Source organism: Callorhinus ursinus, unplaced genomic scaffold (genome assembly GCF_003265705.2).
Source record: "Callorhinus ursinus isolate GAN/ISIS: 27379988/994484 unplaced genomic scaffold, GSC_fseal_2.0 scaffold6, whole genome shotgun sequence".
Lineage (NCBI taxonomy): Eukaryota > Metazoa > Chordata > Mammalia > Carnivora > Otariidae > Callorhinus > Callorhinus ursinus.
In genome coordinates this window covers 25,532,998-25,557,308 of record NW_027397068.1, presented here as the reverse complement: position 1 = coordinate 25,557,308, position 24,311 = coordinate 25,532,998, and the positions used below count along the sequence as shown (strand labels likewise).

At 44.8% G+C, this 24,311-nt stretch overlaps 1 protein-coding gene across 2 annotated transcripts in view; it reads left to right on the top strand.

Annotated features, from left to right (window-relative positions):
• Window positions 1-3,412: 3,412 nt before the first annotated feature.
• PREP (prolyl endopeptidase) overlaps window positions 3,413-24,311 on the top strand; it is a 114,380-nt gene continuing 93,481 nt past the window's right edge. Inside the window, exons 1-3 of one of the 2 annotated variants that reach the window (XM_025863216.2) lie at window positions 3,789-3,915; window positions 6,053-6,081; window positions 8,631-8,705. Coding sequence is in view for 1 of the 2 variants with exons in the window: in XM_025863208.2 (XP_025718993.1) it covers window positions 3,516-3,560; window positions 8,631-8,705 (120 nt within the window). In the remaining variant the exon portion in view is untranslated. Of the gene's footprint in view, window positions 3,561-3,788; window positions 3,916-6,052; window positions 6,082-8,630; window positions 8,706-24,311 lie in introns of those variants that run through there. The other variant, XM_025863208.2, reaches the window with a different exon arrangement.

Genomic DNA, 24,311 nt, shown 5'->3' with positions numbered 1-24,311 from the left:
TGGCTCAGTCGGTAGAGCATGCAATTCTGGATCTTGGGGTTGTAAGTTGGAGTCCCGTGTTAGATGTAGAGATTATTTAAAAAAATAAAAATCTTTAAAAAAATATACCAATGATATAAAGACTTATTCAAAGCCAGGGAAATAGCAGTAGGGCCAGGAAGAGAACCTCACTCTTACTCTAGATGCTATTTCACACTTCATGATGCCTTGCAGCGATTAGATATATAGGAATAGATAAGAATTTTCAGGGGCGCCTGGGGGGCTCAGTCGGTTAAGCGTCTGCCTTTGGCTCAGGTCATGATCCCAGGGCCCTGGGATCGAGCCCCACATCGGGCTCCCTGCTCCGCAGGAAGCCTGCTTCTCCCTCTCCCGCTCCCCCTGCTTGTGTTCCCTCTCTCGCTGTCTCTCTCTCTGTCAAATAAATAAATAAAATCTTTAAAAAAAAAAAAGAATTTTCATTAAAAGCCATACTGGAAAAAGTTATGTAAATCTTTAAGGAAACATAGCTGGAAATTACACTCAACCAATTAGTAGGTTAGCTAGCTACCTGGAAACCAGAGTCAAATGAAAGGATTATCCAGGCAAGCACCCAAGGCATCAGTCTTAAAGGGTACTAACAAGATAGCACTCTTGTGTGAATTAGAAATATGTTTCCTCTGGGCAGATGCAGCCCCCTGCCAGTGGACCTTTGTGAGAATATGGATTTTTCCAGATGAATGCAGCCAGTGCCCCTGTGCATAGTGTGGCAAGTAAAGAGTAAGATGGATTTCAGTCAACACTTACATCCTTGGCTAATTACCAGAAATCCTCTCTCGGAGATTACTATGGGTGGTTGGGAAGAATGCTGTGACAAGTACTTGGAGTGGGTTTGAGACAGCCAAGTGGCAGTAAATATCACTAACCGGCCTCCTTACTATGGTAACTCTGGTTAACAGAGTGGGCTATAAAGTTGGAGGTCAGGCTATAGAGGTTGGGCTGCAGGCTTCCCTGGAGGTCCTTCTCTGTCTCTGCTAGCCCCATCCCCCAAGGGGCCTTGTGTTGTGGGAATGGTTGTAGGTTACAGCACGAATTGTTTAAGAGTTAATTCTGTAATTCCCCTGGAAATAGCGTGCAATGTCAGAGGTCAAAGAGCACGCTGGTGTTTATTCCGGAGGTAGAATTTCCATTTCTGAGATGGTTCAAATACTTCCTTCCCTTCTCTTCATTTTCTATGGACGAGGTAGAGCATGGACTTTGCAGTCAACTGACAAATTTGAACCTTGGCTTTGTCTTAGCTATGTGAGGACTTCAGACAAATTCCTTTAAGACTGCTGAGTTTCCTTTACTGTAAGATGGGCTTTTTTAGGAGGATTAAAGCAGACAACTCATATCAGATATGTGGCAAAGGTAGGTAGTGTACAATCAGTCTGGCTAAAAGGAGGGGAATGGGTCTTCTTCTCTACTCCACCTCACTCCAGTTGCAGGCAATCTATTGTTGGCAGCCCACTGCACTGTGTGTGCCGCATACAAACCCTTGGCTTTCAGGACCCGGAGGAGCTGGGCGCCAGGATAACTGCCTAGAGAGGAAAGGAGGATGATCCCTGAGCTTTGATTTGTCCTTTGGGTACCACAATTCCCATAATTTCTACCTTTCCTGCTAAAATGAAGCCTGGGAAAGTTCTACCTATTTATGGGTGTCCTTATAGACCACAGAGTACTCCTACTTATTTATGATTATGACTGAGTGTTGGCATCAGAGAGATCTGGGATTGAATCCTGGCTCTATTTTTGACTTTTTTTTTTTTTTTTATAACTATTTGTGAAGTCCTGGGCAAAAATCAGCCCCCGTTTTCCTCAACTATAAAATCGGGATTTTAGTTATCTCATAAAGTTTAAAAAAGATAATTTCCTGGCATATAGGAAGCACTCAATAAGGATTAACTATTATTGCTGTCCTTGTTAGTAGGGGATCAGCTGGGTCAGGTGTTCCTGGGCCTCTCTTAATCCTCCCACAAGTGGCAGAAGCATCGGGCAGTGCCTGGCAGTCCTTGGGCCAGGTGACAGGCAGGCAAGGGTGGGGGGTGGCGGCTGGGATCGGGAATGCTGGACTGCAGAGCACTATGTGTTTGCACGGAGCTTGGCATCAGTAATGTGAGCTTTCCCAGAACTGAAGATTCTCAGGTTGCCCAAGAAGGGGGGTTTTGGAAACAGATGCAAAACATGGTTATCAAATATCCTGCCATGACAGAAATACTGAAGTATGGCTGAGACACAGAATTGGGATAATACAAAAGAAACAGAACACACGAGTTTACAACCCTTACCACGTCCACTTGGAATTTAGGACGGGAAGGACTTTCTGGTCACACCCATGCCAAACTCTCAGGATTTTTTAAGAAGTCAGGCGTATATAACACATGGGACACACACCACAGCTCTCATGATGGGGGCTATAATGCTTCTTTCCAATGGTCCAGAAAGCAAGACCTAGCCCAAGGATGAAGAAATAGAACTATTAAAATGTCATGACTTTGAGGTCAAGCATCTGGGCTACTACTTTTTCTCCGACACAGTGACAGTAGGTGCTCAATAAACAAACACATCGGGAGGAACGGAATTAAGGAATTGGCAGGATGATTAAAAGACCCTAGATGCTCCCACCTTAGTCCCCTCTCGATTGGCAAAACTCAGACAAGGGCTCATCCATTGTCCTACAAACACCTCAAAGCGCCTCTATAATCTGGATGCCCAACCACCCAGTGCCCACTAGGGGTGTTGGAGTTAAGGGAGATGTGTTTCCTTCACGGTTATCATGAGCCATTATTCCTTCCCTTCCAAGTCCGGACTCGTAGGCAGTGAAAATTAGGCCACCTCAAGCCCTCTGCTCTCACGGCTGGGGAGAGGCAAGGTCTCCCTTTGCCGCCTCACCACGCCTGGGAACAGGAGTCCATTAATAAGTAAAGCCGGCTGTTCACTCTCCCGCGAGCGCGGCTATGGTTAAGCTGACAGCGAGGGACTTCGGGGAGGGCGGGAGGGAGGGAGGCGTGGTGGCCCCTGCCCGGCGTGACCGGACGTGTGCCCCGCACCGTGTCCCCGGCCGGCGCGGGTGCGTCTCCGGCGGGTGCCTGGCGCGGTGGCCGCGGGCGGCGGGCCGGCGTGGCTGAGGCGCGGCCCCGGCGGGGTGGCCCGTGTGCCCGGGCGGCGCGGGCGCGGCCGGCGCTCCTGCAGAGGGAGCTGTGCGCCCGGCCCGGCGCACGCACGGCGCCGCCCGCTCCCTCTTGCCGCCGCAGCCGCCGCTGGGCCCGCCCGCCGGGGAGGGGCTCCCGGCCTCGCCGGCAGTTGCTTCCTGCTTCCAGCACGTCCTCGCCGCCTCGCCGCCGGTCCGGTCGTGGGAGCCCTGGCCGAGAGCCGCCCGCCGCCGCCGCCGCCGCCGCCCGCTCGGCCCCTGCCAGCGCCCCAGCCTCGCCCCGCGTCCAGCCCGGCCCGCTCGCGCCCGCAGCCCGTGCCCCCACGCTGCCCCCTGCCCGCCCCTGGCCATGCTGTCCTTCCAGTACCCCGACGTGTACCGCGACGAAACCGCCGTGAGTACCCCAGCCCGCGCCCGCCCCGCTGCCCGCCGCGGGTGCTGCGTCTGCCGCCGCTCGCGGCTCCTCTCCCCGCAGCCCCTCGCCCCCTGCGTCCCTCCCCTCCCCCTCGGCCTTTGTTTGCGAGAAACGGGCCGGGGGCGCGGGGCTCCTCCCGAGCCGCGGGGACCCTGGTGGCCGTCATTGGCCACCTGGTGGCGGCGGACCCCGGGGTCCGCCGCCGTTTGGCCGCCTCCTAAAATCAATGGGGTCAAGGGCAGACGCCCGGGTAGGAATGGGCGTTTTACGGAATTGGGAAGACAGAACGTGTCCCTGCTTTTTGACTGGAGGAGGCTCTTGCTTGAATATGGTGGTAGGAGAAAGTGTGGATGTGTGTGGATGATGTAAAATTTAAAACAAAAGCAAACTTTTTAAACTTCCAGATTTAAAATCTTTAAGAGTTGAAGTTCATTCATTCGATTTTAAAACGTGTGTTGAGTGCCTGCCCTGCCCCAGGCCGGGTGCTGGGCGTTGGGCGCTGTGGATGCAGAGACAAGACAGAGTAATGGGGAGGGTGGAGCAGTGACCCCCATAGGGTTGCAGGGCTGATCCAAGTTTTCGCAAACAAGAAAAGGAGTTAATGGGGGTGAGAGGAGGCCTTTAGAAGGGAGAGGGGATGGCCTTTTTCAGAATGAGTTTGTTTTGCTTTAGTGGAGGGGTTAGCCTTCATTTACATAAGCTGTAGATTAGCTCTGGGTAACTGGTGAGATCTAGTGGGTGGAAATCTGGGCAAACACCCTTTTTGTGTAAAAATTAATTTGGCATCTTAAGAACTGGAGTGAATCCAAACGTTGTGGGCATGATTCTCTTAGGAGTAGCCAAATTTCTCAGATTACTTAAAATAGAATCAGACTAAAAAAATTTTGTATATATACATCTAGTTTTTTTTCTGCTTACTCTGACCTGATTTATGCCAGAAAGTCTGTACTTCAAAGCACATTTCACTTTGGGTTAAAAGGTACTGAGACTTTAAAGGACATATTGTTTCAAATTAAGACTTCCAAGTGGCACTGTGCATTCATGGTTTCTTTGACCAGTGGCCATCTGGTAACCATGTTTTCTCAGTCTGTTCAGCTGCTTGCTTATTAAATTTACTCTAACAGTCCAAGAAGCTCTATTCCTGTGTTTCCTTTGTGTATGGGAGTAAAGTGATCCTGCCCAGAATGGAAAAGAGGACAGACCAAGTGAGAAGACCTGAGTGCTAGTTCTGGTTTTGCTGCTCACTAGCTGGATGCCTTTGGAGAGATCACTCACCTGTTATAGGCCTTCTTTCTCGTATATGAAATATTAGTGCTGGCTTGGCTAGCCACAGGGCTTAGGACTTAGGTTTGCAGTGAGAATATCATCATTCGTTTATTCACATGACAGTCTAGCCCTGCAGTGAGTGTGCCAGACTTTAGTAATCGGAAGACATGGGAATATCTCACTTCGGTTCTTCAGAATCTTTGAGCTTTCAGGGTAAATAAAAATATAAAGAGCTATCCACTGTGTGCCTTGATAAGTACCGTTTTAGATTTGTTTTGTTTTTAGTAGGGATCGCTTCTTGCTTAGTTTTTCCATTTGGGTTACCAAAATCCTGCAGTTCTAGAAAGGGTTAAGTGGGGATTTTATGAAGACATCAAAAAGATTATGAAAAGTTAAAACAGTGATGAACAATTAACTTAAAGGTGCCATGGATTTTAATATTCTCCAGTTTCTTCTCACCAGAGAACTCATGAAAACCCTAAGCCTCATGGCCAGGGGAATGTAGCTCTGGACCAGCTTGGACCCTGCTGTGTGGCTCCCACAGTGTACTTATCCCAGCCCTGATAGCCTATATGGGGTATCTTTTTCCTGTAACAGAGTCCTGATTACTAAACCTTAGGCTAGACTTAACGCATTTACTCAAATTGTAGCCTTGATTTCTAGGATGGTTTTGCCTGTCTCCAGCAGGTGCTAGAGATTGCTGCGGCTGTCACTTGAACATCTTTCAGCCGTATACCAGGCAGTCTTCTGTTGAACTCTGGGGTTGGAATATGCAACCGTTTTTGGTGGATTTCAGAAATTTGGAAACCATGACACTTCCAGTGTAATGCCATCATTCCCCCCCCCCCCCCCCGCCCAGCGTGTTGCTGTCAGGAAATATTTAGGTCTGCTACAGGGGTTAGAAGAGTATGTAGGGTGAGGGGAGAACACAGAGGAGAATGGGATTAATTTCCATCAGGGGAAAGGGATCATATGTGAATTGAGCCTGGAAGTTGGCCAGTTGGATAAGGTAGAAAGGACATTCCTGGCTATGTGACCAAAATAAATCATAGTTATGTAGGGCTGGACAGTTGTGGACTTGTGCACTTGTTTGTAGGTTGGCAGGAAGGCCATTGTGACCATCCATGGGTGGATAAGCTTGGATGGGGGCTGGGAAGGAAAAAAAAAAAAGGTCAGATTTGATGGGCTCTGCTTGCTGTGTGCAGGACTCTGCAATTTATCCTGAAGTCAGCAGGTAAGCTATTGAATAGTATAACTAAAATGTTGAATAGTAACAGTGCCTTATCAGGGCTCTGTTTTTAAAGTCTTTTGGGAAGATGAGGAATGACTGGCAAACTTAGAATCAGATACTGCCATAACTTAAGTTGAGGGGATGTGGCTCTAAGATCACTCCATTTGTAGGGAATGGTCTTGTAGAAGAAGTAATGGGGTGGGGGGGTAGGGTGGTGGCCCTTGGCTCCTGGGATTGTCCTGGAGAGAATCCATTTCCTACCCTGGTTAAAAATGTCTGCTGCGTAACTGACCTCAGTCTGTTTTAGATGGTAATGCTGGTGCCAGGAAGATGGGGCTGTTTCAGAGGCACACTGGGTTCTGTGTCAGGGTCCAGGTGTGGACCTGCCAAATTACACCTGGCCTGGTTCATTAGCAAGAGGTTAAGTAAGTCCACAGGCTTTGGGGTTGGCTTACAGAGGGTCACCAGTTTTACTGCTTATTAACCATCTGACTTCAGTTTCCTGCGTTAGTAAGAGTCTCTCAGTGAGATACCATGGCTAAAATCTGTGGCACGGTCTTTAGTCCACCATGATCTCCAAGTGAACAGTAAATCTGAGGCCTTTACGCTTGCTAACCTTTGTGAATTGCATTCCATACTCTGTAAACTAGGAATATCATCCACTCTCTTACAAGATTGCCTTAAAACACTAGGCACAACAGCGTGGATAAGTCAGCAAATATTAATTGCTTTGGATCTAGTATAAGGCGAAACTAACATGATTTCCAGTTAATCTTTTCTGCTTTCTTATGACAGGTTAACTTTATGGAAACGTCTGAGTTTTAGTAACATAATCAAGGAACATTTTTAAATCTGGCGTGTCACCTCCAAGGAATATTTGGGGAAAAGCTGTTGGCAGTTTGCTTTTAGTCCCAGCTCTGGTTCTGAACTCGGTGTGGCCCTGGGCACATTGCCATCTTGTGCCTGCCATGGCTCCTAAAAATATTGGATTGGAAGATCCTTTACAACTTTAAATTTTTCTGATTTCTTATTGTCAGAGAGAAGAAGGTGGTTATTTTAAGTGTATTTAAAACCACTTCAAGATGTGTAAAATGTGAAAGCCTTGGGGATAAGAAGGAAAGATAAAAAGTTCTCATTCAGTGGTAACAATCAGTTACAGTTTAGAGAGGTTTTCCCTAAGGGTTGAAAGTTGGTGATTTTATGAAGACTCGTCAGGAGAGATTTTAGCCCGGTGTTTACGTCCCTTGAATTTGTCAGTTGTTTAATGAGGACAGTTTCTGAGTGTTCTACCTTAACTGCCCAGTCTTCCCGGTGTGCATTTCTCCAGGTGTTCTCTCACCTGGCACCAGATGAAGGAGATGAAGGCCCTTTGCGGAAAAGCCTGGGGTTTTAGGCACCAGGAGATTCTTCTCACCCGGCCAGCAGCCACATTGGAACTGTGACCAGCAGGAGAAACAGAGATTGTTTCCCTCCGTTAGGGAGGAACCCTTACCTAGTAGAGACGAAGCAAGGAGACAGGTTAAAAATTCATCTGAGACCCTGGTATTCTGAGAAACCATAACTGCAAAGTTGGGAGTTGTTTGAGATATTTACTGGACAGATGTCCATGTGGCTTCAGTTAGATTTATCAGGATAGGATGAAATGGAGAGATTGCATAACGGTTTTTACCTTTGGGAATTTTCTTTATGCATGATCACCTGGGGAGTGGTGACTCCCACCCGCTCTGGCAGCCTCGCTCAGTCTCTGAGGCCAGGCCCAGGATGGGGGCTTTGCAGAAGCTTGCAGGTGTTTCTGATGGTCGGTTCCCATGGGAGCTCCTGAAGCCTTCCCCTCAGCCAGACCCTGCCTGCACTAAGCCGGTGTCTTTCTTCAAATACCAGGCTAGTTGGAATGGGTGATGCCTTCGGGCCTCTTTTTTTGTAAGCATTTCATAACAATACACAAAAGGGAAGAAAGGCCTCAGTTTTAGAAATGTTCTTTCATTGGGCCTAAGTCAGCTTTTTTAGCTGGTATCAATTAGATTCATTATACTACACTTTGGTAACTTGCTTTTTTGGCAGTTGAGACTTAAAGACAAAACCTATCGTGTAGTACATTGTAGAGAGATTTTCAAATCATTAGCAAGCTTAGCAGGAAGAGAAAAGCCACCAATAAGCACGCGTGTGGTAGCTCCCTCACAGACATGCCCTTCTTGCGCCCTGGCTGCATTGTGCGATTCTGTGCTTTGCCACTGACCACACATTTCCAAGTTTCTTTAGCACAGCGGCTGGCCTTTGTTTTGTGTTGTACAGGCAGAGAGGTTCCCTATTCTGACCTTTCATCTTTCTTCCCTTTCCAGCTAAAACATTCTTTTCATGACGGGTGGCTTGACACCTTTGAGAACCTGCCAGTTTTGGTTCATGTGGTAATTTGGGCAGACACATTGCCAGTGAGCCAATTGGGGTATTTTCGCCTGTCCGTCTCCTGTTTTTTTCTCCATTACATTCAGAAAATACTAATGTAATTGGGGATTAGACACTAATTGTCCAATACCACCTTTTGTCTGTTGCAGGTACAGGATTATCATGGACATAAAATTTATGACCCTTATGCTTGGCTTGAAGACCCAGACAGCGAGCAGACAAAGGTAATTGGGGCTTATAATTAAAGATAAGGTGGATTTGGTACCTGGCGCCAAACCCCAGCCATCGGTAGCTATGGCTTTTCCTTCCTGGTATCTTCCTGTATGTCCTGCCGTGGGATGGTGAATGAACCTGTTGGTGCTACCACTTTTTGTGGAATGATTCATGGGAGAAAGATGAGAGCACTTTAGTCCCAGAGAAAATAAAATGTTTGCAATAATGTTTATGGTTTATGGTGACACTGATGAACAAAGTATTTGAAATGAAAATGGGAGAAAGAAAGAAAACTGATCTTTACCGAGTAAAAATGAAAACATAAAATAATGTGAAGGGAGAGTTGCCTAAACCATTTTTTCCAAAGGAAAAAGAAATCCTGTGAAGTTGGCCCTTGAACAACCTGGGGGTTTGGGGCATTGGCCCCCCCACCCCCACCCCACATAGCTGAAAATCCAATTATAACTTTTGAGTCTCCAAAAAATTAACTAATGATCATCTGTTGACAAGAAGCCTTACCAATAACATGAACAGTCAACACACATTTTGTATGTTACATGTATCATATATTGTATTCTTAAAGGAATCTAGAGAAAAGAAAATGGTATTAAGAGAATCATAAGGAAGAGAAAATACATTTATAGTTCTGTACTGTAAAAAGCTCATGTATTAAGTGGACCCACACAGTTCAAACCTGTGCTGTTCAAGGGTCAACTGTATATTGAACAAATATCAGGTCTTAAAAAGTGAATGCTGGTCTTGGATTACTTATTGATTTTAATGCAACAACAATAAAACAAAAACCAAATTGTAAATATAAGAACATTCTTATATTTTATAGAAGTAAGGGGGTGGAGGGGAGAATTTTCTGTTCTGTCTTAAAATACAAAGCTTTCCTGTTCTTTTGGAGAAGTGCAGTTTTGTTTTTTTTTTTAAGATTGATTTATTTATTTGAGAGAGAGCAATAGAAAGTACATGAGTGGGGGGAGGGACAGAGAATGAGGGAGAGAGAATCCTCAAGCAGACTCCTTGCTGAGTGTGGGGCCTGATGCAGGGCTTGATCCAAGTTGCCCCTGAGTGCTATGTCCTACAGATACTCTGTTCTCCTTGGAGTGCCCAGGACTTGTCTGCTGGGACTCATCCTTACATATGCTGTTTGTGGTTAATAAGTTTGGTTGGGTGTGGGGATCGTGTTTCTCCTATCCATACAAGTTCCTCGACTCCTTTTTATAACTATATTTACGTATTACTTAGTTCATGGGAATACATACACGATTTCTAATATGCTCACTATTCCAGAAATTTATGTGAGCTTCTTTAGAATCCCAGAGTACATTTCCCATTTTTTAAAAAGCAATGTTAAATATGCTCCTTTTCTGTCACCCTCTCCTGTTCTTCCTAGCATGTCTGTCCTTTTTTGCTCACTACAGAAGCTCTTACAACTTCTTCCCTACCTTTTGTCCTTGAAATAAGCACACCACCATTTTGAGATTTTCTAGTGGTGTTCCCTAATACTAGTTCTAATCTTTCTTATCTCTCTTTCCTGAGCTTTTAAGAAAGACAAAAGTCTCATGGGTGAAAATGATTGGAATTTGTGTTTTCATGAAGCATTGGTTATAAAGATGGATGGGTAGAGATTCCAAAATGAGCCACAGATGGAGATCTTTAGGAGCGGGCGAAGGCTCTAGCTCTACAGGGCATGCTAGGAGGCGCAGGGAGCAGGTGTGGGGCTGCCTCCTCACCTTGGCCCTGCCATGAATGACCTTGATCACCCATTAGCTTGGGCGGAGACAGGGATTGAGCCTGAGATGGAGAGTCACAGGCAGCTGCGTAATCTTTAATGGATGGGAAGTACCGGGGGAGGGAGTGAACTTCCTGTGCATCTCTTAGAAGACTGTCCCCAAGGCCTGTCTCTGTGATGATTACTTTGTCTGGGGTAATGGGTACAACCTGGATTTCTTCAAGCTTTGATGGTGATTGAGGGATTCAGCAATGTCAGAATGACCCAGTTTTAGTTTATGTGTTAATGAACGTAACATATAAACTTTGTCATTCCTTGATTGATCCTGGCTGGTCCCATGGTCAACAAGCCACTTATTAGTAGATGAAACTTTGTTGTGATCTTACAGTCCACATTTGATGGCAGCTAATGAGTATACGCTATTACTTTCATGGTATACATTTACTGGATGCTTACTGTGTGCCAGGCACTTCATTGGTAGCTTTGCATACCCTATTTCATTTAATTCTCAAAGTCTAAAATAGATCTTTTTATTTTCCCCATTTTACAGATGAGGAGATTGAGTTGCTGAATGATTAAGTAACATGTCTAAGGTCACTAGGCTAGTAGGTGTGGAGCCAGGAGTGCCGTCCAGGTAGCTCAGGTGGTTATCAATTATACAGTAAAAAATAATAAAAGAAAAAAAGACTCTGGGAGTTACAGCTTTGGGAATGCAAGCTGTAGGAATATATTCATGTCTGTGCTTGCCATGGGACTTTGTGGTTGTTCTTCAAGGACCGTGGGCTGGCACCCATGCCCATGCTAACCTGTGCGGACAGCTTCGCTCAGGTGTCAGGGGGGCTTTGCAGCTTTTGCCTCCCCTCTACAGTCTTCCTACACACCCTTCTCACTCCTCTCCAAACAGGTTCGTTATTGACGAATAGTGTATCATCTGGTTTGTGAGGAGTTAAATTTCAGTGTCAGACTGAAAAGGTAGCATGTCCTTTTCCAATGAGCAGAAGAGCAGCATGAACATTTTCTGCTCATAGTTATACACATACACACAAAAGTGGATTAGTCATATCTTGATGTAAAGAAGACTATCTTCACATAGCCTCCAAAACAAAAAGCTGCCTTTTTTTTTAAAGATTTTATTTATTTATTTGACAGAGAGAGACACAGAGAGAGAGGGAACACAAGCAGGGGGAGTGGGGGAGGGAGAAGCAGGCTTCCCGCTGAGCAGGGAGCCTAATGTGGGGCTTGATCCCAGGACCCTGGGATCATGACCTGAGCCGAAGGCAGATGCTTAACCGACTGCACCACCCAGGCGCCCCTAAAGCTGCTTTTTCAATAAAAAACATTCAGGAAGTGTGGAACATATGTAGTTCTTTTATACCAAAATCTGAAATGCTATCAGTAGGTCTTTGATTTAATCTAGTATTTAATATGGGTTATCCATTTCAGACAGTGCCTGGCATTTAAGGCTTTATCCTTTATAAAAGAATATCAGACCAGACCTGTAGCTTTAAAAAAAACAGGGTAGGAGGGTGTTGAATCTAGACGAATCCTTTCAAGCTGTCAAGGCCCATATAATCCCATTTTATAGCAAATGTTCCAGATTGTAGAAGATCCTGCACAACTCACTTGATTCTCTGAAGTAAATCCAATCTCGACGTGAAAACTTGAGCAATACTTCGTAAAGAGGAAACAGACCAGTGCTGCCCAGTAGATATATAATAAATCAAATTTTTCTAGTAGCCGCATTTTAAGAAGTAAAAAGAAACAGGTGGAATTAATTATATAGTACTATATTTTATGTAATTAGTATTTTCAAAATATTAATATCTCAACAGGTAATCAATATGAAATATGAAAATATTTTACATTATTTTTGAGACTAAGTTTTTGAAACACAATGTGTGTTTTACACTTCCTGCACATATCAGTTCAGAGCAGACACACTTCAGGTGCTCAGCAGCCATATGTGGCTAGTGGCTACGTGTTGGACAGTGAAAATATGTGGACCTATCTTTCATGTGAATATAGATTAAAAAACATAAATGTTAGTAGATTTAAAAGAAAGCAGAATTTATTGCAGGAATTGAAGAAGAGTTTAATATTAACATAGAAATGGATTAAATAAAGCTATATAATTCTAATTAATATCAAAAAGAAATGAAAGAAAATCTAAAAGTAGGAATAACAATGCTTTATCAAGATGACATCTCATTCATAAACAACAACTTAAATACTAGGCTAAAATGTCTCCGTCACTACGATTTTTATGTTTACAAAGCTTTGACCAGTACAATAAAACATGAACCAAAATTTGGAGAAAAGAAAATTATCATTAACTGTAGATTATATGATCATGTGTCTAGAAAACCTAAGGGAAACAAATGAAAACTTATCAGAATTAATTCAGTAGAGTATGTACAAAATAATATATACAAAATATAAAACTTAACCCTCATATATATCATTGATAATCAGAAATTTACCTATCTGATAGCAACACTTGGGAAAAAAAAAAGCAAACAGGAATGAAAAAGAGATTCATGCCTCCTGGGAGAGCAGTAATGCCATTTTGGAAATGTGGAGATCTCAGAAAGGTTCAGTTTGGGGCATTATTTCTAATAGTGAAAAATTTCCAACAGTAGTATAATGTTTGAGTAGAAAATATTGAATCTGCTCAGTGAAGTAGTAGATGCATCTGTTAAAATGTTGGGCTGTAAAGATTGCTTACCAACCTGAAAAAGTGCTTATGGTAGATTATTATGTGGGAGAAGGATGCAAAATTCCAGTGCTCCAAACGTTTACAACTTTAAAAATGACCTTTGTAAAAACGATTGTAGGAGAATCTATATGGAAAGAGGAACTCAGCAACAAAAATCAGATAAAGGGAAAGCTCTGGGTTAAAAGTACTTTAGAGACCTAGGCATGACTCTTGAAGCATCGGAACACAGTGAAATCTCACTGGTATAAGTGGGACCCTAGGGTCACCTTGGGAGTTTTCAGCATGAAGTGGTAGAGAGGGAGGTTTGCAGTCATTAAAAATGATTTGAGGACTAACTAGGCAGGTCCCAACGGGCAGTTAGCTCATACTCTCCTTTCAACAGGCATTTTCAGTGTGTCCCGCGCACGTCGTGGGATGCAGTTCAGAGGCGTCTCCCCCCACGCCAATGTTTTGACACTGAGGTTAATTTGAGCCTTCAGTCTAATAACAAGGCCCTGCTCCCCCATCTCCATCCACTGACGTTAACATGCCTGCGGCTGGCATCCTCATCTTCAACTTTCTAAATTTCTTTTTTGTTTCTGGTGGCAAACAGGCAGTCCCCAAATCCCACACTCTGCCGTAGTTTTTTGCAACCTCTTTCTTCCTCTGTGTTGGGTGTCCTGGCCCCTTGGGAAATGCCCTGCTCAGATGTTTTTTCAGATCTTATTATGGGCTGTCTCCCTGTCTTCCTCTGCCTATCCACAAGCCACTCTCCATGCCCCCTTGATGTAGCTTAGCCACCTTCCTTTGTCACCACTCCCAGGAACATCTCCCATCACTGTAGACCAACCTCCATCATGAGCAGCCATGGCCTACTTGTCAAATCCAGAAACTTCCCAACCCAGTGTTCTTCACTATGCACGTGGACCACGCGTCTGGGGGAGTCGTGGAGACATGCCTGTGTCCTGGCTGGGGGACTGCTCTGCTGCTTGGCCCTGCATTGCCTTTCAGGCCCCCGGACTCTGCTTCCATTGCTTTCACGGTGGAGGTGGTGGTCTCACCAGGAGTAGTGAATGCGTATTTGTCCTGGCCTCTCCCCCTGCCGTGGTGTTGTCAGTCCACACCTCACCGTTTGCTCCCCTTCCTGATAGTGATAACTTCCTCCCTTTACATCACTGGGCTTGGTTTTGCAGCCCCAAGTTCCAGATAGAAGCAATGTCCTTGTAAGCTCTTGAGTCTCTTGGTCCGGCTCCATGTTTTGTGGCTCCACCTTCTTAGTTGCATATTCCAGAAGTTGTTACTCAGTTACTGAAGGGGAGATAGACGGAGAAAGGAAGAAGTTATATCTTTCAAGGGATAGCTGTCTTAATTGTAACGAATTGTCAGATCTGACTTTCACAGAAACTCTGTCCTGGGACTTTGCTACAGGAGTAACTAAGTAGAATATCAGCTGCATGTATCTAATGACTAATTTTTTTTTCCTCCCTGAGAGCCGCCCTAGGCAAAATGAGAGTAAGTAGTCAGCTCCGTTTCCTTGGTGGATCATGAGAGAAGAATGCTAGTAAGAACCAGCAACAACAAAACAAAAGAGTTGTTTTTATTTATATTCATGCCTTGTGATAAGATGAAATAAAATTAGCATCTGTTTCAGAGAGGATCAAAGGAATACTCAACGTAGGTCTTCTTTTCTAGGACATTATTTGCACTTCTTTCCCATTCTCCCATTGAGCTGAAGAGTTACAGGTCGCTAGCTCGTTACACCTGCTGGTAAGGGGCTAGGAAAAGTAGGGAGGAGAGCCGGAGCCCTTCAGTGTTTCAGAGTAAGGAACGTGGACGTGTCACCTCTCTCTTCCCCTGTCCTTGCACTGTTTCCTTCCCTGGCAGGCAAGATTTAAATCTTAAAGGACTTGCGATCATCTCTAGGATATTGAGGTAGGCTAGAATTTCACTAGGTATTTTAGTGTCACAGAGGCCAGTGGAGAACAACGTTTAGGGAAGTCAGCACCTGCTTTCAGGCATCCTTCCTGCCTATTGTGAGTTCTCTTTTCTTGTTTGTTTGCTTGCTTTTGTTTTCATTGTTAAAGGTTAACCCTAAAAGCATGTAGTTTGAGGCATTTCTGCTCTGTTCTGGTAGCAGTCTGGCCTCGATCTCCCTAGGCACTCTGCTTTTCCTAGCATGGAACCAGAGCCAACCTGTGGAAGAACCAGCTTGGAGCTAGGTGAGCAAGATTCATCTGTCCAGTTGGATTTCTGCATCAGGCCACTGTGCTGTCAGGCTGCAGAGCCAACAGAGTAGAAGCCTGTTCCCAGGACTTCAGTGCTGTGAAGGGCTAGTTCAATGTCTCTGAGCCAAAAGACAGCAGATAAAGTTTACTGGAAATTAATTGAAAGTAAAAAAGACTGGTTTGAGTTTATGGTGTTCTTTGAAGACTTCAGGACAGACTATGAATATCTTCCTTGTGGCTCGTTCCTTCATCCTGTGGACTTGCAGGCATTCCTCATGATCCTTCTGTTGGGAGGCAGTGTGGAGGCAGAGGATATTTGCCAAATTGGACTGGAAGTCAATGCACAAATCAGAGCTCTTATACTTCCATTTTCTTGTGCAATGACCATGGCAGGCTACCTAGCCCAGATTCATTTTATTTATCTCTAAAATGAATATAATCATAATCAGTTCATCTGGCTTCCAAGGTTTGAATGACATTCAACTCAGAAAATGCACAGAAGAATTCACTTTCCATACACAGTAGAAGTCTGTACAAAGATGGCGCAGTGTGGGGCACAGCTGCTTGAAGGGCTTGAGGTCTACACCTTCAGACTCAAATGGTCCAACTCCTTAGTCAGAATGTTGAACTTAAAGACTCTTCTTTTTATTTTCATCCAGAAAACTAAGCAGGATTTTCCTTTTGAAGCCTATGTTTTTCAGATAAATGTGCTTATGTTCTGGGCATTGGTGTTTTTCCATGGAACTGTGACCTTTAAGTGAGGCTTCCATGTTCTAAAGCATGACGATTCAACAAAGGGCAGAGATTACCTTGAAGATGTTTGGTAGTGCTCCTTTTAATTGGGGCCTTGTGAACTCCACTGACAAACCTGGCCTATAAAACGCCCTTCCCTCCATTCATTAATGTTTCATGTAAGGGCCTGGATTCAGAATTACTACTATGCTGTCCATTCTTGAGTGGAAACAGGAAGTGCCTTAGGTAAATATATTACCAGATATTTTCTCAATCTTCAAGACTTGAAAGGTCTTAAATATCTCACCACCTCCTTTGGAAATGTTTACCCTCATCATGGTTTGTAAACATACTTCTCATAAGTCCACAATTGAAATATATAAGTAGGGAACAACTTCCTTTTGATCTGTGGATGGTGTAATCATCAAAAGTATGAGGAAATGGGGTGCATGGGTGGCTCAGTTGGTTGAGTGTCTGACTCTTGATTTCGGCTCAGGTCATGATCTCAGGGTCGTGAGACTGAGCTCCATGTCTGGCTCCCCACTGGGCGTAAAACCTGCTTAAGATTCTGTCTCTCCCTCTGCCACCCCCACTTCCCCTCTCTTTCTAAAAAAAAAAAAAAAAAAAAAGGAAGTTGCTGGTACTAGACTATCCTCTTTTCTGAGTGCTACTGGCTCTCTTCTTTCTCTCTCCTCCTGCCTTCTGTAACCAGGGTTTTTATGCAAGCAGTAGAAATGGATTCTGGCCAACATAAGCAAATAGGGAATTTGTGGCAAGGATGACCACAGCTCCTGGGTGGACTGAAGGGCTAGGCTTGGAACAGGCAGGAACCAGATAGTTCTAGGGCTCCGTGGCGGGAATTTCCACTTTTCACCCAGCACTGCTAATGGCATCAGTGATCTTCACTCATTGAACCCTCTGTCCCTTGTTTCATGACTGTCCCAGGAGACGGAGTTTTGATTGGCCAAATTCTAAAGGTGTGGTCAGTCATTCCTTGGCTGAACTGTGGCCATGAGAAGTTCGGTAGAAGCCCCGGGGACCATCTTTGGCCTTTTGTAGCGTCAGAAAGCTACCTGGAGTTACTGTCTGCTAAGAAGGGGGGACTCTGGAAAGGGAGAATGGATGCTGGCTCTCCCAAATGCTGCAGGTCTGCTGGCTTCATCCTCTCTTCCCTGTCCATGGGTGTGTGTCCCCTCTCCGGGTCCCTGGCTTTCCTTCCCTAGCCTACATTGATCTGTGCGAGACAGATGTGGCCCCTGTGGACATGGAATTAACGTGCCAGCACAGGTGAACCTGTGCTTTGGGGGTGGGCAAGCCACTTAAACTTTGAGCGGCTAGAGGTCAGTGCTGAAAGGAGGCTGAGCCATATCTTGAGTAGAGGCTGGGACGCTAGCCCCCTGTGTTTACCATCAGGGAACGCTCCATTTTAGAAAAGCAGACCCCAGACCACTGACGAAATGCTTTAAAGTGCTTGAATACATTTAACACTGATATCTTCCCTGTGGGCAATTAACTTGGCTTTGGTCTTAATCCTCTACAGTGTGTCCATGAGAAATGCTGACATCAGATACGGAGTGTTTGGGAAAACCATCGGTCAAGAACTAACAGCTGGAGAACTTGAAATAACTCTGACTTCTCCCAGCCTTTTTTCCCCCCAAAGTTAGGTGTCTAAAATCCATTCACCACCCCACACTTCCATGTCCAGGGAACAAAGCACTTAGTCATAAAAATCACCTTCCTTGGGCACTTAGTAAAATACAAGTGCCCAAGCTGTAATTCTCAAGCATCTGATTTCTGTAGAAATCTCTGTTTCCCAAACACTTCACGAGACAAATGAGGCCCAGAAAGCTTGGGAAAACTGCCTTAGAATACCTTTGATTTACACAGGGTCCACTCTCAAGGAGCCAAAGTTCTAGAAGACGCCTCACTGTTGGTTATAGCATCTTTATAAATCAGAGGGAAGTGTTTGTGGTTCTTCCTTTTTTCATTGGGAGAAACCAAGGCATGTGTTAGAAAACAGACATCTGGGACCCTCCTGTATCACATTGTACAGCACTGTGGCCATTTGAATTAGCTGTCTATTTAATCAGACACGTGATTCTTAGGAGTTTCAGTTCTGCCTCTGTAAATTTCTCCCTTTTTTCTTTTTCATATCTGCTGACACTGCTCTGGTTCGGGCAGGCGTTCCCACTGTGCTAGACATTCGATAGCTTCCTAACTTGTCTCTCTTCTAGAATTTTCTTTCTACCCTATTCCCCCCAGCAACTAATGAGAACCCGTAGGGATCTTACAACCTGTTTATTCATGGGAAGGAAATAGTGTAAGGTCATCTAATGCGCAGCTTCGGAGGTAGAAAGACAGGTTTGAATCTTTATGCCACAATTTCATCAGATGTGACATTGGTCATATTTTTTAACAGCTCTGAACTTCAATTTTCTGATTTACAATTTAGAGAAAACTCCTATCTGTGGTTGTGGTGAAAATTAAGTGATGTTTTTGAACCACGCAGCAAAGTGGTAGACTCAAGGAAGTGCTTAATAGACGCTTGCCATTGCCTTTGTTATAGAGCAGTTTAATAGCATGGAAATGATCTGCGTGATAATTTAGAGCTATCAGGGACAAGTTCTTTTATTGCAATTAATTCTTGGGCTCTTTTCCTCTTTCATGGTTATTGCCTTGTTCAAATCTTTCTTTCTTTTTGGATCAATTTTAGTCCTTTGTATTTCCTAGAAAGTTGTCCATATTGTCACGATTCTAAAATTTACCAGCATGGGGTTATTGTGTAATACTTCCTATGTTACTGAATTTACTCTGTGTGTGTCTGTATTTCTTTATCACTTCTAATTCTGAGTTTCTGTCCCATCTCTCCCCTTTCCTTGATTAATTTAGCCAGAGCTTTGGTTGAATCTGGTTTTTGCTTTTTTCTTTTTTTAAAAAAAGAAGCGGTTTGAGGACTTGTAAGTTATACTTTTTAATTTTCTGGTTCGTTAATTTCTTCTTATTTTCTTTTGTTACTTTAAAACTTCTTGATTTGAATGTTTAGTTTAATTTCACTTTCTCATTTACTGATAAGGCACCATTCGTGTAGATATACCTTTTTTCAGGCTTTGCCAGCCAGGACTTGGGCAAGTTTCTGATCAGTTCCTCTTCTTCTGGGCTGCTCGTATTCAGCTGACCTCACCTTGCTCAGCCGACTGCAGGACCCTTACAAGAGCTATGTTAGGACTCCTGATTAGCGGTGCCTGAAGCCTAGCTCATGCTAACTCAAAAAAAAAAAAAAAATTGGAGCTGAGTGGCTCACATAACTCGTGGCTGGGGTGTATGTGCATTTAGGCACATCTCAGTCCAGGAGTGCACATGATACTTCTGGAGACCTCTCTTTGTCTCTTAGGTCATCTACTTTTCCCTAATTGTTTTGTTTTCCCGTAGCCTCTTCCATGTGGAAGGGAAACATGAGCCTTGCCTCTTTAGGTTTTACTCAGTCCTCGTAGCTGGTTGCTTTGCCTGGGTTCGTGACTACTTTATTGACTATCGCCCATAGAGAAGAACTGATGGAAAGACTCTGCTTATAAGATGAATAGGAGGATTTCCTTATGCAAAGAATGTAGAAAGGAGTTAGCATAGTTAGAATACAGACAGAGGTATCAGTAACATTATCCAGGACAGACAGGGGTGCAAGCTACTGGTGCCCAGAAATAGAAAATCTGATGGATGGAGAGAGAGGGTAAACCACAAACTTCCTGAAAACATAACTGTCACTTCCCAGACCCAGGCTTTTTATTCAGATACAGAGCACCTCACCTGTGCCGTACGTACCTCATCTGTCACAGTGTTGCTGTCCTTCAGGACATGGCACACTCAGGCACCAACACAGTCCCCCAAGCTAGCTTGAGATCCACTCCTGAAATCAGTGCAGTGGGACTAGATCAGGTCAGCTATCCCGATGTGCCTGTGAGTCATGAAACAAGCCCTTGGACCCAGCGCAGGCCTCATCTTGCAGGATGTCCTGCCTGGCCCCGGATCAGTCCCTGGATGTAGGGGAGGGATGCTCAGAGGGCCGGCAGAGGTCACACACCCCTCCCCCACACTATCAGCGGGCCTCCTCCATGGTACCAAAAAGAAATAGATATCATGACATATCTCATGAATTTACTTCTTTTTTTTTTTTTTTTTAAGATTTTACTTATTTTTTTGACAGAGAGAGAATGACAGCGAGAGAGGGAATACAAGCAGGGGGAGTGGGAGAGGGAGAATCAGGCCTCCTGCAGAGCAGGGAGCCCAATGCAGGACTCAATCCCAGGACCCTGGGATCATGACCTGAGCCAAAGGCAGACGCTTAACGACTGAGCCACCCAGGCGCCCCATGAATTTTAATTCTTAATAGCCTCATTTTTCTTTTCTAAATATTCTTAGTAGTTTGGATTCCCTCATTGACAAAAGAGTTGTTCAAGAGAAGATGTATACGCATTTAACTTCTTCATGATCAGGTTTTTAGTTAAGTTTGGATTTGAGGTACCCTCTGTCCTTGTCAGGTTTCTGGTTAGTAGCATGTCTACCAAAGGACTGAGCCAAATGGCCTTAAAGTTCAGCTTTGAATGGTAGTGACTAGATTTGAAAACAAAGCTTGACTGTAAGGTCAAACCGATGTGCACATATGGGACAGGTAGAGAAAGTGGAAAGACACCTGTCTGGGCTTCTGGAAGGCCCCACCTGCTCTGTTAATTGTGCAGCTGGAAGCTCAGCTCAAGCCTTCCTCACCTGAGGGCAGATGTCCCAGAGAGAAGAGCTGGACCCGATCTGGGATTTTAATGTTAAAAGAGCCCAGTGGATTTGGGGCTCTCCCCACTTGAGTTCAGTGTTTCTCCTCCTTGGGAATGAATAATGGATTTGTGGGGCCAGGAAGAGAAAGGCACCTCACTTAGTTGAGGTTAATGGCATTGTGGTTACAATCGTGACCTTTCCTTCTTGAGATTTAAGATTTCTTTTGTTGTCTGAGGTACTGCTAATTTTTATAAATGTTTAGTGAGTACTGGAAAATATGAGGTACTCTTTCTTGCTCTTTTTTTTTTTTTTTTTTTTTGGTAATACATTCCTCATATTAGTCTTGTAAAGTACATGATTCCATCCTGTCTTTATAGTCTCAGTTTCTAGACATGTTTCCTGAAGCAGCTGCATCTAATTTTCTGCCTGGCACGACCTGCCTTCAGTTTTCTGTGTGACTGTCCAGCCCTCCTGGGGTGGCCTCCTGCCCTGGGTTCTGCAGCCTCAGGGAGGAGCTTTGCCACCCCTTGGCTTCTTTTTTATAAGCGTATCCCTGCACTTGGAGAGTCATTTCTGAATTCTGCTACACTCCCAGCAGTGACAGGGGACCCACATAAGCTTCTCCCTCTGGCCTCCAGGAAGCGCTCAGCCCTTCGCTGGGCTGGGACTGTGGTTTTCTGCCAGGCCTTGACACCAGCCACTTTCTCCCGAAGCCCCTGAAAGTTGCTTTAACCAGGTCATTCATTTATATATATTTATATGTATATAAATTTTTATGTATGTATTGAATTTATATATGCTTACATTCATTTATACACACACACACACACACACACACACACACACACACGCCCGTGTGTTTAAATTTTGTGGGATGTGGATAGTGCCATCCCTAGTTTTTGTTGTTTATTTGGGAAAAGTGGAGGTTGATAGCCGTACCCGAGTTGGTTTCTGGTCCTCTTGATGCCTGTGTGCCCCACTCTCCCGCACCCCTGCCCCATCCTGGAAGCAGTTTCCCCTTTATTTGTTCTCCTGCAGTATTAACCTTTATCCCTGATCCATTTGTTTAATCTTACATTAATTGTGGTGTTTTGTATATATAGCTAGTTAATGAGTAACCGTATGCCTCATTTTTCTCATATATGTATGCATTGTACTTATGAAAGGACTTGAGGTATTTGTGGATTAAAATACGGGGCATGTGAGGACAACATGAAGAAATTTTTTCTGAAGACAGGGTACAGGAATCTCTAGCTCCCCACCGGAGTGACCCCTTGCCAGGTGGCTTTTCGTCTTCCTTTTCTTTCATGAACATTTCAGACCAGAGTTTTGTGTGCACAGTACAGTATTGTTAACTACAGGCACGATGCTATACAGCAGATCTCTAGAACTTACTCCTTGTGCATAACTGAAACATTGCTTTGCTGGTGGAGCTTTCTGATATTCAGGGCAAAATGAGATGTGAGTAGGGTTTCTTAGTTTTGAACAGCTCTTCAGCGTGTTCAGATCCATCCATAGTGATAAAATATAAACTGTTGATCTTTAGAGACTCAGCTGCAGGCATCATCGATGGGCTTCCAGATTCCAGTCACTTTAACAACACTCTGGAGTTGCACACTGAAGCTTCTGGAGGAACAAAGAGAATTTTAATTCTCCTCACCCTGCTTCTTTATCATCATGGAAGTCCTCCAATTTTTTCTCTATCCTTACTCCTTTTCCCCCTGATTTGTTCTAATATTGAGACCAAGAAGCCAGACTGTTTAATCCATAAGTGACCAAGAAGGTATTTTCCTGATTAAAATACCAGAAAGCGTATTGACAGTGCGTGGAACCCTAAATTTCACGAAGCCCCGTTACAGAAAATTTGCCACCTCCGTCATGAAAAGTATAATGATGTGCATGAAGAAAGAACTTGAGACTTTGAGGAATTTGAACACTGTTTGGTTTTACATGTAGGTATTTGACTTGGAAGGGTATAGTCTTTAAATACTGCTCAATTTAGAGTGATTAATTACCTAACATCTGTGGGTTGGGGGTGACAAAATTGGTCACAATAATCCTTGAATTGTTTCATTATTTAGTGGCATTATTAAGCCTGGCATCAGAGTTTTATGAACATTTGAAATGAGAAAAGCCGAAGTGTCTGCTTCAGTGTGAGCTGGATTCTGCTGGCGCCGCTCTGACTCTCACGAGACATCTAACAGAAGCCATGTGAGATGGGAAAGCAGTTCAAGAATATACTTCCACCTTTCCGCAGAAAACTAACTGGGCCACCACTGTCCCTTGGACCCTCTGTGGTCCTACTAGACCAGGATAAGGCCTAGATCAGCCTCAGACAGACATCAACCAGAAGGACAAGGGAAACCAAGCCTGCAGGGTGCCCTCCTCAGAGGCCCCTCCAGCCGAGACCCTCAGCATGCTGGAATCCCAGAGTGGGAGCCCTAAGTAGCTAGGATGTTCTGATGAGGCCCTTCTGGGAAATAGCCATCAAATCTACGCACTAACGTGCACTGTGCCCATTTTTCTCTGTCCCCATCCCGTTACAGTGGTCGTTCCTGCTCCTTTTAGAGACCAGCCGTTTCACTTGGCCTCGGCTCTCAGCGGACCACTGGCCCACCTTCCTAACCTCCACTTTTGCTCCCCTGGTCTACACTTCATCCAAAGCAAGGCTAGTTTTTTAAAAAAGATAAACCAGATATCGAACTATCTCCTTTCCCACTCATAGCTTGTTTTCACCTAGAATGAAGATTCAAACTTCCTAACTGCTCACCAGGTGCTACATAATCAGCTCCTGCCCAGGTCTGGGCTCCCTGTCACTCATTCCCAGCCTCACTACCCCCACCCCCCATCCTCTTCTTAACGCCTGTCAAGCTCCCACCCCCCGGGCCCTGCACTTGCTCTTCCTCAGTCTGGAATGCTTCTCCTGTCTGCATAGCTGCTCCCTCTCCCCTAGCAGACCTTCATTCAGAACCTCCTCAGATGGGCCTTCCTGGCCACCCTCCCTGACATAACTGTCCTTCTTCCTAGTGCTTCCCAGGGTGTGTGTTGAATGACTGGCTTTTAAATTTCCACACCGATATGGATTGATATTTTTGTAAAATGTAACAAGCCCGTCACAGTGATGTCCAGTTGCTTATAGCGCTCCCTCAAAGCCTCTGTACTCACCTCATCCCGGCCGGGCAGCAGGCATTTCAGGGCCAGCTCAGGTTGCAGATGCGCATGATTACGCTGCCTATGTGTCCTTGGGACGAACTGTTCTCTGTAACCCTCTGGCTTATGTTTTGTGTCCCCCGGTAGAATGTTTGCTCCACAGTGGTAGGGAGCTGGTCCTAGACTTGTCACGCCTCTATCCACAATGCCAGGATCCGTGCGGAGGCACAGGGATTCTCAGTAAGACCTTGCTGAAGCTCCGGTACCCTGATGTGCCTGTCCAGCCCTGCCTGGCCCAGGTGGGGGTAAATCA